Raw genomic sequence first — 15,683 nt, 5'->3', positions numbered from 1 at the left:
GAAATCCGTATCATAATCGTATGAGAGTTATCGGCAAACGTGCAAATAAAAAGTTTCCATATTTCATTAGATACTATGAAGCTTTAACTGAGTTGAGATAGAAGGCTGTTTAAATGGAAAGAACTTTACTAAAAATGAGTGTCTGGAATGTGCAAGATTTAAGTTTTCTGCAGTGAATAATCTTCATCAGATGGCATCGCGTTGCTGAATGGCGTCGGCCTGATGGTCTCCTGCCCATCACCTGACTGGATGGCTTTTGCTAGGTGCGGCAGTGCACAGCTCGAGGCATGCAGGGGGAGCAGCGGCCCAGCCTGCGAGAGGGCGCTGCGCTACCAAATAGGGGACAAGATCCACGGATTCACTGTCAACCAGGTACGGCTGGTCCAGCACGCACCACCTCACTCAGTGGCATGACACCTGTGGCTTCTGGAGGGGGAGATTGAGCCTGGAGTCTGACCCTCGTGGCCCCAGACAGCTGAGCGCCCGTCTTGGGGTAGCTGAATCAGGCCTGTGAGCGACAGGTCCCCCTTCCCTTCCTGAAAACCCCGGAGGCCTGGTGTCTCGGGTTTTAGGAGAATACACCTGACCCAGCGATGCGCTCTGAGGGTGACCAGTGAGGACTCAGGGTCCACCCTGCTGAGTCAGGCTTCCCCACCAATGGTTGGTGCCAAACCTGTGCAGAGGTTTTCTGAGCCATTTGGGTTTCACACCCATAGAAAAGAAATTGTGAGCTTTATTTCCTTAGGTGAATATTAACATGGAGTCGTTTGTCTTCTGTTTCTCATTAATAGTGTTCTGTTTCCTTTCCCATTGCTTTTTTATTTAATGTAATAACTAAGAAATAAGCACCCGAGACCCTTGTCTGGCTGTTGGCTTTGTGCTGCACCTGATGCCATAACAAATACAAAGATACCAGCTTACAATCTATGAGGAACCATGCAGCCATGACACCGGGCACAGCCTGGTGAGCGTCATGTCATGCAGAAGTGCCAAGGACACAGGACCTGAGGTGGGGGGTGGGATGAGGGTCAGTGGGACAGGGACGAGCTCATGGAGACGGTGGCAGAGTCTCCAGGCAGGGCGTGCGCACGGGCGGTGACACAGGGGTCCCAGGCAAGGTCCCAGGCAAGGTCCCAGCACTGGAAGTTGGGATTCATAACACGGGTTGCAGTTAATAAGGGCCTTATTCACAAAGGCAGGCTCTGTTCCTTTCTTTTTCAGTTTTTGTAGAAACTGAAATGACTCCTCATTGGTCCCCACCCCGCGAATGGGATTCGAGGGCATTTGTTCCCCCAGCCCCTCCCATTGACTTGCGGCCCTGGCATGTGCCCGGGCTCAGTACTAAGCACGTGTCCTTGGCGAGAGGAAGCCAAGGCTGTTCCCGGCATGTCCTTCCGTAGTCGCAAGCGCCTACCCCAGCATCTGCCTCCCTGCAGGGCTGTTCTGAGCCCCACAGGAGGTGGCATTTGTGGAGACTGGAGACACACAACGGATACTTAAAGGGAGCCGTGGTATTTAGGTGCAGCAGATGCTGGAAAGGGCGCAGACGCCAGGCTGAATCCTGGCTATGTGTTCTCTGGGCAGCTAACTGCATCACTGTGAGCCTCAGCTTTTTCTTCTGTGAAAGGGAATAAGAATATCTCCCAGGGTTGTAAGTGCCATGTTGAGATAATGCCTACCTGATGGTAAGTGCTCAGAAAAATGTCTTCTTACTGCAGGTGACACCTGTCCCCGAGCTGTTCCTGACCGCAGTGAAGCTCTCTCATGATGGCACAGGGGCCAGGTACTTACACCTGGCCAGGGAGGACAGCAACAACCTGTTCAGGTGTGTGGTTGTGTGAGAATGTGGTCGTGAACATCTGCCATGAAGTGATTGAAAGTCATTCTCATTACCAGCCTCTTGTTACTGCAGCATCCAGAACACATAAGGGAAAACTTACACAGATGTATGTTCTACTAAGTACCTTAGCACCTTGTGGTCGGCATCCGTGATTCACACATTGCGGTTAGAACATGTTCTGTTGCGAGAGTGTGACGTGGACGTGATCAGCTCTGACGCCTGCGGTCGCCACGTGTGGAGCCCGGGGGGGCAGCGCCGCGCTCACCTCTTTCCTTCTGGTGTGCTCTTCTCGTCCACAGTGTGCAGTTCCGCACCACGCCCATGGACAGCACGGGCGTTCCTCACGTGCTCGAGCACACGGTTCTGTGCGGGTCTCAGAAGTACCCCTGCCGAGACCCTTTCTTCAAGATGCTGAACAGGTCCTTGTCCACGTTCATGAACGCCTTCACGGGTAAGGCTGGCTTCCTGGCCGACACACGGTTGGGTCTGCCAGACGTACCTGGATAGTCAGTGTCTGAGAAGCCGGGCAGCTGGCAATTAGTGACTGCGCCGCAATCCATTTGTACCAGTCTCCAGTCTAGCTGGGAGTTACTAGCAATTTAGTGCTTTAGGAAAGGCACGTCCTGACTAGATGGCAAAAACTGAAGTTTTAGGGAAAAGGCACTTGCCTTTTCTCGGGAAGATTTGAAGCGATTTTCTGCCAGAAGTGTTGCGAGGGCATTGGGCCTGCTCATTGCTGTTGGCATGTTCAGGTTTTGTCTGAGGATAGCGAGTAGGCCAGCGGTGTGGATGGGGCTTCCCCAGTGGGCTGGAATTGAAGGGCAGGTTCATGCTCTCCGGCATGGGGAACTCTGGGGGGGCCCGGGCTGCAGGGGAGTTGGCTGATGCGTTCGCACCGTACCGGCAGGTCAGACTCTGAGCTGGGTCTGCGGCGTCTGGGCTCAGGGCGGCGGCTGGGCAGGCAGGGCCAGCCGCCTGGCGGGGTCCAGGGCGCAGGGTCACCGCCTCCCTTGCTGCGGACATTGACAGCTTGAGAGTGGTCATCTCTGTTGTATCTAAAATGCCTCTCTTCTTTTGTGCCCAGCTAGTGACTATACTCTGTATCCATTTTCCACACAAAACCCCAAGGATTTCCAGAACCTGCTCTCTGTGTATCTCGATGCGACCTTTTTCCCCTGTTTGCGAGAGCTGGACTTCTGGTACGTAATGATTAATTGGGGGGATTGGATGTTCTTGTCAGGTCACCGTCCCCCTCTGATTGATTATTCATCCTCACGCAGGCAGGAAGGCTGGCGACTTGAGCATGAGGACCCGAGTGACCCCCACACGCCCTTGATCTTTAAAGGGGTCGTCTTCAATGAGATGAAGGGAGTGTTTGTAAGTTTTCTTCCTCATTTACGCTGTGTTAAACCCAGTGTGTAAAATAGTGACACATAGGTGGTTTGGAAGCTAGTTGACGTTGTGACCTCATGGAGTGTTCGCATAGGTCCTAACTTCTGGAATGAGCCAGGGCCGGAGTGGGGCCAGTGGGGCCGGGCTGGACTCCTCTTGGTGCCCGCTCCCATGGCAGGCGACCGGGGCGGGCCCGCTGTGTGATCCCAGCAGGTCCATGAAGTGATGCTCATTCTTCCTGAATGCCCAGTGGCCCTTCCAGAGGCCGCGTGGCACACCTGATACACAACATGCTGGGGAGGGAAGCTGACAGGGAGTCCAGCTTCTGAGCTCGTGCCAAAGGGATTTTCAAAGGAGGCTGACAGGGACACTCTGCTCAGCCTCTTTAACGTTTTGTGATGAAAAGTATTTTCTAAAAACACGTGTGCTAACGTGAAATGATGGGTTAAGTCAATGAATGAACAGTATTCTTCAAGTCAGAGTCTCTCTCTGTCACCCAGACTAGAGTGCAGTGGCACGCTCACGGTCACCGCAGCCTTGACCTGCTGGGCAGATGATCCTTCTGCCTCAGCCTTCCAAGTAGCTGGAAACATAGGCATGCGCCACTATGCCTGGCTAATTTTTTTATTGACTGTATTGACGAGGTCTCGCCGTGTTGCTCAGGCTGGTCTCAAACCCCTAAGTTCAGGCAGTCCTCTTGTCTCTGCCTCACAAAGTACTGGGATCACAGGCATGAGCCACCGTGCCAGGCCGAACAATGTTCTTAAATGTCTCAGTTTTAATTTGGAATACAGAAGAATTTACAAATATACACACACATGCATAGACACATGCATAATCAAGAAGCCCCACATGACCAGGAACTTTGGGGACGTCACTCACTTGGGGGGTGCCAGAGGTCTCAAGACCTTTGGGTTTCGAGAAGTGCTGTCCTGGCCCACGTCCTCATATCCCCTTGTGCCTGCCCTGGCCTGTCCAGCCTCTCAGGCGTGGGGGCCTGGGGCCCGTGCTGCCCCTGCTTCCTGTGGCCCCGGTGGCTGGCGCACTGCTTGCCCTTTTATACCCAGCTTGGGTGTCACTTCTTCCAAGTCATCATTTTGAAAATCAGGCTCGGTGACAGCGCCTCGCTGTCTCCTGTATGGCTGGTGGACAGAGGAACCCTAGTTACCCATCTCACTGCACCCTTCTGGCTGTCAGCTGGGCAGTTGTTCGCCCAACACGCGCTGCAGAGTACATGATTCTTCCCTTCCAAGGGAACCAGCCCTGGGTACTGTGCACAGGTCATGAGTTATGGAGCGGCACGCTCGATAGTGCCGCAGGGATGCCCCTAAGTGCCATGAGAGCAGTTTTATTTGCCAGTGTGACACACGTGTACTCCCAAGTGTGACTGATTTGCTGTGCCTTGTGTTTGTGTGTGCATCACTTCCCGTGTGTATCTTTTTTCTCATTTGTTTATTTACTTTTGGAAATTTCAAGACCGACAACGAGAGGATCTTCTCCCAGCACCTCCAGAACAGGCTTCTTCCTGACCACACGTACTCGGTGGTCTCCGGGGGTGACCCCCTGTGCATCCCAGAACTCACATGGGAGCAGCTCAAGCAGTTCCACGCTACACACTACCACCCGAGCAATGCCAGGTAGGCTGTTCTGAGGCTGACGCTGACAGGGCTGTCGGGAGTTGCCTTGTGTGCGTCCTTACTGTGTGAGGCAGCCTCCATGGGACTCCTGGCCCGAGCTGCCTGTCTCACTCACATGGACGTTCATTTTTACCTCTGCGCTGATCACACCAGGCTCTGCGTGGGAGTTGCACACAGCCCATGGGGCCCCCAAGATGGGTCCGGGCCCCTCCATTCATCTGCAGGTCCCCGATCTGCTAGTGTGAGCGGGACATGGAAGACTCCTGCCTCGCAGAACTGACACATACAAATGACATTCGTTGTGATCCTTTACCCCAAACACGTGAATGTGTGGCTCTGAACCGTGTGGCTCTGAACCATTTCGCATCCAACAGATTGCACACACTTTCTTAAACCAGCTGTTTCTTATTTCACGCCCATATTTTCCAGTTGTCCTATAATGTTTGACCTGGCTGAGGCCACACACCCATTTGTCAGTGTCCATCTTGTCTCCTGGGCACCCGCTCCTGGGGTGGGGCAGGGTCAGGCCGGGCTTCTCTGTACTTCTCTTACTTCAGGTGACCTGGCCACTGCTTGTGGTGTTGGTTAATGTGTTCCTATGTTCCCAAGCACCAGAACTTAGACCCAAAGACCTGGCTAGAGTCCGGCGAGCCTTCTCACACAGAGTTCTTGGCAGGGGGGCTCTGTGTAGCCGGCCACGCTACCTGAGGCCCCTCAACCCAAGGGATGCCGGCATCGGCGGGTCTGGGTGGTGACCCCTCTGGGAGGTTCTGGTTCTCCCTACAGCCACAGGACATTGGTGGGCCGAGATTCTGATGTCCTGGGACTATTGATTGAGTTCCAGCCTGCTAATTGATGACTAGTGCCTGGGGCAGTGACTTTACCAGTTTGTGAAGTTTTCCAGTTCTGTAATTTCTTCTGCCTGTATTGGGGCTGTTGAGTGACGCTAAAATACGGTTCTGCTGGGGCAGGAGGGAGGCTGCTCTTTGGGACGCCAGCGTTGGGGAGCGACACCAGTCTTGGGGAGATGGTGCAGGAGCCCTCCAGTGGCGGCTGGGAGGTGCCTTCCTTTCTTAGCCTCCGTGGTTGTTGTGACCTCACACAGGATTCCCGTGTGGGTCTGAGGCCATGTGACCAAATGCCATCTGTTTACCACTTCCACTCACATCCTCCTGACATGTCTGTGGGGTTCCTTTCTGATGGCTCTGGTCTTCAGCGGATTCTTGGGTTTCTCCCCGAAGCCCCGCACACTCACGTGGCCCTTCCAGCCCCCGAAGTTTGGCGGGCGTCCCCCTCCCCGTGACCTCTGGACCCCTGGAGAAAGGGTCTAGAGACCAGCATCAGGCACTGGGTGCTGCTGGCCCTGCTGATCTAACCCTTAGAGTGTGAGATTTGGTTCTAGATCCTGGAGTGTAAAATGGTTAAAGGTTCTTTAAGATATTAGGCACCAAATTTCCACCAAAGCTCAGACAACAGCATGATAGAGAAGAAAATCAGCTCTGTCATCGTGACCTTTTTTCTCTGGTTGAGTAAAACATACATGACCTGAAAGTTGTAGCCTAGAATTGAGTTTGGTGAAATACCTTATTTCATTTGTCTGTTGGATTATGGTATCACTGTAGCCAGCGTTACGGAGTGTTTTACGAACGGCTCACTTTGTTGTTGGAATGCCTTTAGAGCAGATTTAAATGAAAATCAATTTTTGCTGGATTTGCATTTAATTAATTCCTTCTGCATGGTTTGTACTTTGTTAGAATCACCTATTAAAAGGGCAGAAGCCTCTGTTGGGTGTTTGCAGTTAAGCTAAGTGAAAAAAAACACATATCCCGATGTAAAGGTCTCTTCACTGTGGCAGCTGGCACGGCAGCTGCTGTACGGTAGCCCCCTTACCTGAGGGGTCCCTTGCACGACCCCCAGGGGCTGCCCGAAACCAAGCCGCCAAACCCTGTGCACATACTGTGGGCTCCCTAGACAGACACACCCACGATAGAGTTAACAGGTTAGGCACAGTAAGAAATGAACAACAGCAATACTGCAAGAGAGGCGCTGTAACAGTGCTCTGGAACAAGTCAAGTAGATATGGTCTTTCTCTCCAAGTACTGTAATGATTTCAGCCTGGGTTGATCAAGGGTAACTGAAGCTCCAGAGAGCGACCCTCGGATGAGTGGGTGCTGGGTGCTGTCGATTTCTCATCTTTTAAACTGAAGTCGATTAACGTGTTCACTCGAAATCGTAGGTTCTTCACGTACGGAAGTCTCCCGTTAGAACAGCATCTGAGACAGGTTCATGATGAAGCGCTGAGTAAGTTTCAGAAGATTGACACGCATACTGCCGTGCCCACTCAGAAGCCCTGGGACCGGCCGGTGAGCGCCCACTGTGTGTGTCCTTCTCGTTAAACGCGCTGATGAGGCTTGCACTGCGCACCGACAGTGGGATTTTGGAATGTGACTGTGGGTCGTGCCGGGGATGTGAGCACTTTGAAGCCTGATGAGCAGTTATTTGTTTACAGTGGAAGTTAGCATGTTGGTCGCGTTTTGGACATTCAGATAACGCGCCGTGGTTTAAAGCCAACAGTCTGTGTGCTGACTCACAGCGTCTCCTCGCTTTACAGAGGGAGTTCCAGATAACTTGCGGCCCGGATGCATTCGCTGCAGATCCCTCCAGACAGACGATGGTTAGCGTCGCCTTCCTCTTGCCAGAGTAAGTACCCAGTGTTAAAGCTCACACAGCCGGGGTGCAGTAGGCAGACACCCGGGTAAGGAGGCTCGGAGGCGAACTCTACGATCAAGGTCAGTCAGTGTGCAGGTGGGGGTCTTGCAGGTTTTAAGATGAGACAACAGAATGTCAAGAAAGTTGCTGTTTTGTTTTTGTTTCTTTGAGTCAGGATCTCACTCTGTCACCCGGCTAGAGTGCAGTGGCATGCTCATGGCTCACTGCAGCCTCCACCCACCTTCCCCTTCCCCGACCTTCCCACCTTGGCCTCCTGAGTAGCTGGGACTACAGGTGTGAGTCATTTTGCCTGGTTTGGTTTTTGATTTTTTTTTTTTTTTTTGGATATGAGGTCTCACTATCTTGCCCAGGCTGGTCTCGAACTCCTGGACTCGATCAATCTTCCTGCCTCCACCTCCTAAAGTGCTGCTTTTACCTGTGTGAGTCCTTGCACCCAACCCAAAGAAGTTTTACTAACCTCTGAAATGGGTTGGGGTTTTGATCTACCTATCCAGAGGAAGAGTCTTTACTTCATTGTATGTAAAACTTCCTTCCTACAGAGAAGTGATGACCTTGCATAGCAGTTGTCAACATTTTGAGGTCGCAGCATTTTGAGGTCCCAACATTTTGTGTGGGAGAATGATGCTGTGAACACTCGCCTCAGAACTGATGCCCCGTGCAAAAAATTTGTGAATCCAGAGATTTCATGAGACAGCCAGAGCTCCACCCTGGAGGGGCTCAGGTGGCGGTGGCGAGGACTCCGCAGTGTCTCTACTGACTGACTCACTTCTCTTGTACTTTCGAGTGTTGCAGCTCTCATCGACATAACATGGGAAAACCGTGGCTGTTTAGCAGTACACTTCCAGATGCAGTAAAATTAATCTTATGTTAGGGAAAAACCAGAAAAACAAAAACAACAGTATATAAGAAAAATTGTATTTTGGTCATGTCATTATTAAAATACACGTTGAAATGCAAGAGCTTCTAGTGGGGCTTCAGCTGTTTGGAGAGGAAAGTGTTAGGATGATCCTAACTGGTTTGAAAAGCATGTCAGGGCCAACAGTGTTCCCTCTTGTTCTTTTTCTGTCCCCATCCTTTTTTCGACGAAGTATCACGGACACATTTGAAGCCTTCACCTTAAGTCTTCTGTCTTCACTCCTGATCACTGGGCCCAATTCTCCGTTTTACAAAGCCTTGATTGAGTCTGGACTTGGCACAGACTTTTCTCCTGATGTCGGGTAAGTTGGATCATTCGATTAGCTCACTGGTGCTCAGCTGGGGGCACTGGGCAGTTTTGCTCCCTGCCGAGGACACTCGATGACGTCCGGGACATTAATTGGAGGGCGGCACCGGGAATGCTGCCGAATGTCCCACGGGCGCAGGACAGCCCACGTGACAAGGAGCTCCGGCGAGTTCCTGGATCCAGCGAAGCCTGCTGATGTCTCCCGAAGGGGGCATTGGGCAGAAAACGCACCCAAACGTACAGACGTTTCCCGAGGTCTCAGTCATGCCACTCACCACCTGTCAGTAAACAGTCTTAGGAATCATAAGATTTTATAAAACTCAGCAGTTCTCTGTGAGATTTATGTTGCTTTAACTCAAAAGTTTAAATTGTATTGATTTTTCAGAATATTTAAAGAACACGAATGTCCATGTGACCAGTCATAGCTGAGAGGATGCTTTCGTGGGCTTTCTGGTGGAGGGCCTGGAGTTCAACGTCTTCCTTCTCCTTAGATAAAGCACGTGATACGCGAAGGTGGCTGTGTGTGGAGTCTGATGCGATGTCTCTGTTTTGTTCCAGATACAATGGCTACACGAGGGAGGCCTACTTCAGCGTCGGTCTCCAGGGATTATCAGAGAAAGACGTTCAGACCGTCAGGAGCCTTGTGGACAGAACGATTGACGAGGTCATTGAGTAAGTTGGCACATGGCGACAGTTTGCTGTCCTCATCGGCGTGCTTTCTGGGGAGGGACAGCCTCTCTGCGGGCCCTTCCCTCTCTAATAAGACATGTGGTGGTGTGAGCTCAGCTGCTTAAGTATTGTCTCTGCTCCCTTGTGTTTCTAAAACCTGTTTGTTCTCGGCATCTTATGTCTTAATTGTGTTCTTTAGGAAAGGGTTTGAAGATGACCGGATTGAAGCTTTACTTCATAAACTTGAAGTACAGATGAAGCATCAATCTCCCAGCTTTGGCCTGACCCTGACATCAGTATGTGATTTCTCAGCCCCTTTGGTTTTTCTTTTTTATTTGTTTTCTTGGCTTTTGCAGTCAGTGGTTCATGACAGGACTGAGAATACAGATTGATATTGATAGTGCTTTTGATTTGAACCTCGAAAGCTGTACTGTTCGGGAAGAGATATAAATTTTGTCTTCTTTTATTAAGTACTTTTTCTCTTTTATACTAGCTTACTTAATTGGCTTTTTGTCATCTTATCCTTTTATGTAAAATAGATTTGCACAGAATACTTTAAATGAGTAGGGATTTTTGATACCTGGTAATCTGTTAGTAGTATATTTTCTTTCTTTCTTTTTTTTTTTTTTTGAGTTGGAGTCAGTGGTAGTGCAGTGGCACGCTCCCAGCCACCACAGCCTTGACCTGCTGGACTCCGGCGATCCTTCTGGCTCAACCTTCCGAGTAGCTGGAACTACAGGCGCACACTACCACGCCCGGCTAATTTTTTGATTTATTGTAGAGATGGCTCACCAAGTTGCCCAGGCAGGTCTCGAACCCTGTGGGCTCAGCCAATCCACTCACCTCGGCCTCCCAAAGCGCTAGGATTACAGGCTAAGCCACCGAGCCCGGCCGTATATTTTCTTAAAATAATTTAAATCTGTCCTTTCTTATTAGAACAAATTAGGATGCAAATTAGGTTGTGTTTTTTTTTTTCCTCCAACCCAAGAATTGCTTAATCATCACGATAAACAATCCTTTGTGGTTATTTTTAAATTTCGAAACTAGGATCTTGTAAGCCCTCAAGACCTTGCTGTTGCCTGGGGTCACGGTGTTTGTGGTGCCGTGTGCATTGTGGATGTGAAACTCCTCATTTCAGTACATAGCTTCCTGCTGGAATCACGACGGCGACCCTGTGGAGCTCTTGAAGCTGGGAAACCAGTTGACTCAATTCAGACAGTGTCTGAAGGAAAACCCCAAGTTTTTGCAAGAAAAAGTAAAGCAGTATTTTAAGGTAAGAAAGTTGTAGAATTTGGTATAATTCCCTTTGATGTACTATCTCATTTTGTTATTAGCAAACACTAAGCGTGTAAACCAGATCCTGGAATGAATTACAATCACTACTAAAGATAATATTCTAAACTACATGTAAGTGTCAATTCACTTTGGTTACAACTAGCTCGATTAGTAAAACTCTAAATATACCAGTTCCTTATCTGTTACCATATTTTTTCCTATGAATAACACCAAGAAACAAGTAAAGTCGTAAAAGCATAAAACCTCAGGCTGTCTGCAGTGGCATGGAGCAGCTTGTGGAGAGGCAGGACCCCTGTAGTGGGAGGGCATGAACAATGGGATAGGAGGCGGTGGGTGCAGGAGGAGTAGAGATGAGAGCGCAGAACACGTTTCAGATTACAGAAAAACTCAAGCCAGAGGCGTAGGCTGTGGTGTGCAGCCTGTGTGTCTATGGAGGCTTGTTCAGTTTGCTTAGTTCCTGTGTGGGGGCAGGGAGTTTACCTGGCAGGAATATAGGCCTCAGGCACCTGTGAGACCACCCATATAAAATTAGCATAGGGCCATGGGGAAAAAGCTATGGAGGAGGCCCAAGCCCTGTAAAGTTGCAGCTCTGGGTAGCAATCAACACATCTGTTGATTCTGAATTTGTGTTCCTGTCAAGAGAGAGCAGTTGATGGTCTTTATGTTCTGACCTACTGGGGAGGCTAGAAGCTGCCTGCAAGGCTCGTAAACATATCTTCCCTTAAACAGTGAGCCTGTGCCTACAAAATTGTTCCAGATGTGCATTTCATATGATTATGTCTCACAAACTAAACTAAGATATACTTTGTAGGAGACCTGGTGCACTACATGTTCACATGCTTGGGGGTGTGTGTGTGTGTGTGTGTGTGTGAGAGAGAGAGAGAGAGAGAGAGAGAGAGAGAGAGAGATTTGCTCAACATCCCTTGTGGGAAACTACCCGTATTCACTCCATTTGGTTGGGATGAGGTAAACTATCGGATATGGCCAGAGTTCTCTCTGGTATTTTCTCAGGATTTATTATCTTTCCCTGTTATCTTAAGCATTGAGAGTCTCGTGAGACCAAAACTTACTGACCATTTTCCAACCTATGGAGAGTCTTTCTGAAAATGAAGCCAACACAGAGATAAAGACAAGAGAAACAGAGCAAGAGAGAAAAAGAGAGGAACTGAATCTTGCGTGCATTATTTAGGTACTTGTATTAGGCCATACGTGAAACTCTGAACTGTTTAAGTGTCACATCTGAAAGAATTGTTTTTTAAGAAAATATAGATTGCAACCAATAGAGCCCTTATTCTTGAGTATACCGCCCCTAAAAAGAAAGTTGTAGAATTTATTTCTATAGTTTTGAAGTTGAGTTTCATAATAGTTAGTGAAAAGAACATTAGGAACATTATATATGTCAGTCAATTTCTGTTAATGGATGGGTGATACAACTTTTATGAATATGTCTGTTGGTGTTTTATATGAATATATATGTACATTTTTAAAATGTAAATATACGTATATGTGGACGAATGAACAAAACATTTGTGTATGCTTTTCTATTTTGTTAATAAAAGACTATGAGGACAGTCCCCTTAAAGACTATTCTGGCTTTTTAAGATTGGGTTCTTTTGATGTGTGCTCGTTTGCTTTGGGTTTCCAGGTGTTTGTGCTTGGTTGAGTGTTCTGGCTCTGTACTCGTTACTGTGGTAGAACTTCTTTGTTACGGGGTAGACTGTGGCCTGTTTTGGGGTTACTCTCCGGCATGTGCCATTGTTTATTTGACCTGCAGTTTCACTGAGCTGCTGTAAGTTACTCTACATAAAGTTTAGTGGTGCTCCAGTTCTCTTGGTAGTGTTACAAGTGAGCGTGTTGTGCATGGGTAGCTTTTTCATTGTTGAGATAGATAAGAGAGGCACATTAAATCACCTAACATCGATTTTGTGTCAAATCAACATGTATTTTATGCTAGTAATTTCACAAAGTCTTGAATGGGAAATTTAGTCCCAGCCTTTCAGTAGTTAATAGTATGGTCAACACAAGACAAAAATTAAGTTAGAAGTCTGTGTCATCTCCAGTTTATATTAAAATCAAAGACTTACACTATTTAAAAGAGTAAATCTTTTCCCAGCCAAGGTGTGTGGTTAGGACATGGAGACCGTAATGGTAGTGATCATCCTGGCAGCAGTCTTAGCAATGTGGGTGAATTCTGTCCTTGCAACCCAGCAGTGGGTTAGGGTTTTCTGTGGCTTCTCTTCTTTAATCTGCAAAGCATCCCTTGAGATGAGTCCTGTTACCGTCATTCTTTTAAAAGTGGATAAATGGAACTGCAGGCCCGGCACACAGCAGGACTGGACTCCCTGCATAAGTCCTAGTAGTCCTTTGAAACTTGGCCTTTTGCCTCTGTGGCTGTTGCAGAATAACCAGCATAAGCTGACGTTGTCCATGAAGCCAGATGACAAGTACCACGAGAAACAAGCGCAGATGGAGGCGGAGACTCTGAAGCAGAAGGTCGACTCGCTCTCCCTGGAAGACAAGCGGCGGGTCTACGAGAAAGGTCAGCATTTGGTTTCTTCTCTGTGGTTCGCTGATGTTCTTCTGGACCCTGTGGACGTTTTAGTGCACTCCTAGTTGGGTTGGAGGCAGGTGCTGTTTCAACCGGCAGGTGTTTCCTGAGCACTTGCAGAGTTCCACGTCTGGTGCAGGGACTTCCACCTCAAGGTTCTAGCGATTTACCACGTGCCATAACATGCCAATGACACTAATCATGTTGCAGTACGTAGCCAATGACCCAGGAGCCATATGGACGGCATGAGCTGTGTGTTTAGAAGAGCCCCATCTCTGAAAGGGCACAGAGGGGGTGTGCCAGCCGGGACATAGCACCAGGGCTCTGGGGGACAGCCTCAGTGGTGTGCTCCCGAGGGTGGAAGGAGGGCCGTGTGGGGGAGAGACCGCGGGCTGTTGGGGGCAGATGGGCAGGGTCTGCCTAGAGATGGGAGTGCAGGGGCTTCATCTACGAAGTCAGGGGATTAGCGGGTCAGTGGGTGGTATAGTAGTGATATCATTCAGGGTAGTTTTGAGGGGAAATAGAGAAATTAGGTCATGCAAAAACATCAAAAGGCAATTAGAAACCTAAGCCTGACACGAAGAACTCAGTGGGGAGCTTGGGTGGAAAGAAGACAGGTTGAATGTGAGGGCGTTTTGGAGGCTGGTTATGAGCCTGGGAAGGGCTGAGGCCTCGTGGGGATGTATCTCCATCAGGGGGAGGCTGACTCCGAAAAAACACTCACACGGCTGGTGTCTGATGGAATGCACCTGGGCTGCACCAAATGCTAGCAGATAATGGGAGCTCACAGCCAGTTAAAAATGGGCAAGATATTTTGACAGATAGGTCATCTAAGAAGATATCCTAATGGCAGATAAGCGCATGTGAGGGAGACCCAAGAAAACCAGAAATTATTTATAGAAAATTGTCTTTATTCTTACACGTTTAAACTTCAGTCACCTTCAAAGTACTGTCCACTAGAGGCAGTACACTTACTGAGATGCTTTTTCTACTGCTCAAGATAATTTTTGAAACTGTCAGTTTTGATGCCTTTCAGTGCTTCTGCTGTTTTTTGTTTCACCTCTTCCATGTCAGCAAAATGTTTCCCTTTGAGGACTTTTTTCATCTGGAGAAACAAAAAAAGTCACTTGGGGAGAGATTGGGTGAATAGGGAGGGTAGGGCACGGGGTCATGTTGTTTTTGGCCAAAAGCTGCTGAACACTCAGCACGGTGTGAGCAGGTCACTTATAAGTCACCCATCATGAAATAGGCAAACACATTGAAAGATTCTCCAAAGAAAATTCACTGAAGCCTCCCACAACAACACTCACGGGCATACGGAGGCCGGTGGGTCCCTAAAACACTCACCTGGCAGGGGGAGCCTGTACTGCAAAGGGGCCAACCCTCCGAGTACAGTTCCTATTTTTATGGGTCCCCCCTCGTAAATCACTGTGTACATGGGGAGTATTGCATTTTTTTTACAGAAGTGCATCGTTTATTAGGAAAATACAGATTAGAACTACAGTGATACATACCTTTAAGCACATACTAGGCTAGCTAGCATTTAAACAAAATACTGCCAGTCCCAAATGCTGTCAGTCATGCGAAGCAAGTGGAACTGTCAGACTGTCAGGTGTTGCTCAAGGAAAACCAAGATGGTCCAGCTACATAGGAACAATTTTATAGCTTCTAGCCCTGCTCCAACATGTGTTTACCATAAATTAGGCCAGCTGTCCTACTCCCGAGTATGCATCCACCCAAGAGAGTGAAAACATGTCCATACAAACCTGAACCAGCCCACATTCCCATCAGCATGTGCCCTCGTGTAAAGAAATGCCCCCAGCTGCAGAAAGGCGCAAAACCATGAGGCACCGACACACACGAGGCCCGGTGCCAGTGAGCCTATGCAGCAGGGTGCCAGGTCAGGCCCAGAGGAGCATAGGCTGCAGGAGTCCCCGGGGCACCCTGGGGTGGGTGCAGGGACAGAGAGCCAGCGAGCAGCGCTGGAGCTGGGGGCAGTGACTTAGGGGCGTGAGAGGATCTTCTAGGGTGGCGGAAGGCTCAGCGCGATGTGGCGGATGCTGGGCTTTCCACACTCGTCGGTCACATCAAGTTATGACTTTAAAACTGTGGCTGTTCAGCCAGGCTCGGTGGCTCAGTCTGTAATCCTGCGCCTTTGGGAGGCTGAGGTGAGTGGATTGCTTGATCCCGCGGGTTTGAGACCCGCCTGGGCAACTTGGCTTGGACTGCAGCACATTGGACTTCCATGGCACGAAGCCCAGGCCTCAGACACGTAATCAGAAAACCAGCCGCGCGCCTGGAGTTCCAGCTACTCGGAAGGCTGAGGCGGAAGGATCGCCGGAGCCCAGC

General features: G+C 49.3%; 1 protein-coding gene across 1 annotated transcript in view; it reads left to right on the top strand.

Annotated features, from left to right (window-relative positions):
- The first annotated feature begins 275 nt into the window (after positions 1 to 275).
- Positions 276 to 15,683, top strand: part of PITRM1 (pitrilysin metallopeptidase 1) — a 31,460-nt gene continuing 16,052 nt past the window's right edge. Inside the window, exons 1-13 of the mRNA XM_008052762.2 lie at positions 276 to 372; positions 1,719 to 1,825; positions 2,140 to 2,291; positions 2,925 to 3,039; positions 3,121 to 3,217; positions 4,709 to 4,869; positions 7,106 to 7,232; positions 7,481 to 7,569; positions 8,688 to 8,816; positions 9,380 to 9,493; positions 9,690 to 9,786; positions 10,629 to 10,763; positions 13,187 to 13,325. Of these exons, the coding sequence (XP_008050953.2) occupies positions 2,162 to 2,291; positions 2,925 to 3,039; positions 3,121 to 3,217; positions 4,709 to 4,869; positions 7,106 to 7,232; positions 7,481 to 7,569; positions 8,688 to 8,816; positions 9,380 to 9,493; positions 9,690 to 9,786; positions 10,629 to 10,763; positions 13,187 to 13,325 (1,333 nt within the window). The 5' untranslated portion in view covers positions 276 to 372; positions 1,719 to 1,825; positions 2,140 to 2,161. The remainder of the gene's footprint in view (positions 373 to 1,718; positions 1,826 to 2,139; positions 2,292 to 2,924; positions 3,040 to 3,120; positions 3,218 to 4,708; positions 4,870 to 7,105; positions 7,233 to 7,480; positions 7,570 to 8,687; positions 8,817 to 9,379; positions 9,494 to 9,689; positions 9,787 to 10,628; positions 10,764 to 13,186; positions 13,326 to 15,683) is intronic.

The sequence above is a fragment of the Carlito syrichta genome, unplaced genomic scaffold (genome assembly GCF_000164805.1).
Source record: "Carlito syrichta isolate Samal-C Ts95f unplaced genomic scaffold, Tarsius_syrichta-2.0.1 Scaffold287494, whole genome shotgun sequence".
Taxonomy (NCBI): Eukaryota; Metazoa; Chordata; class Mammalia; order Primates; family Tarsiidae; genus Carlito; species Carlito syrichta.
This window is presented reverse-complemented; position numbering and strand designations above follow the sequence as displayed.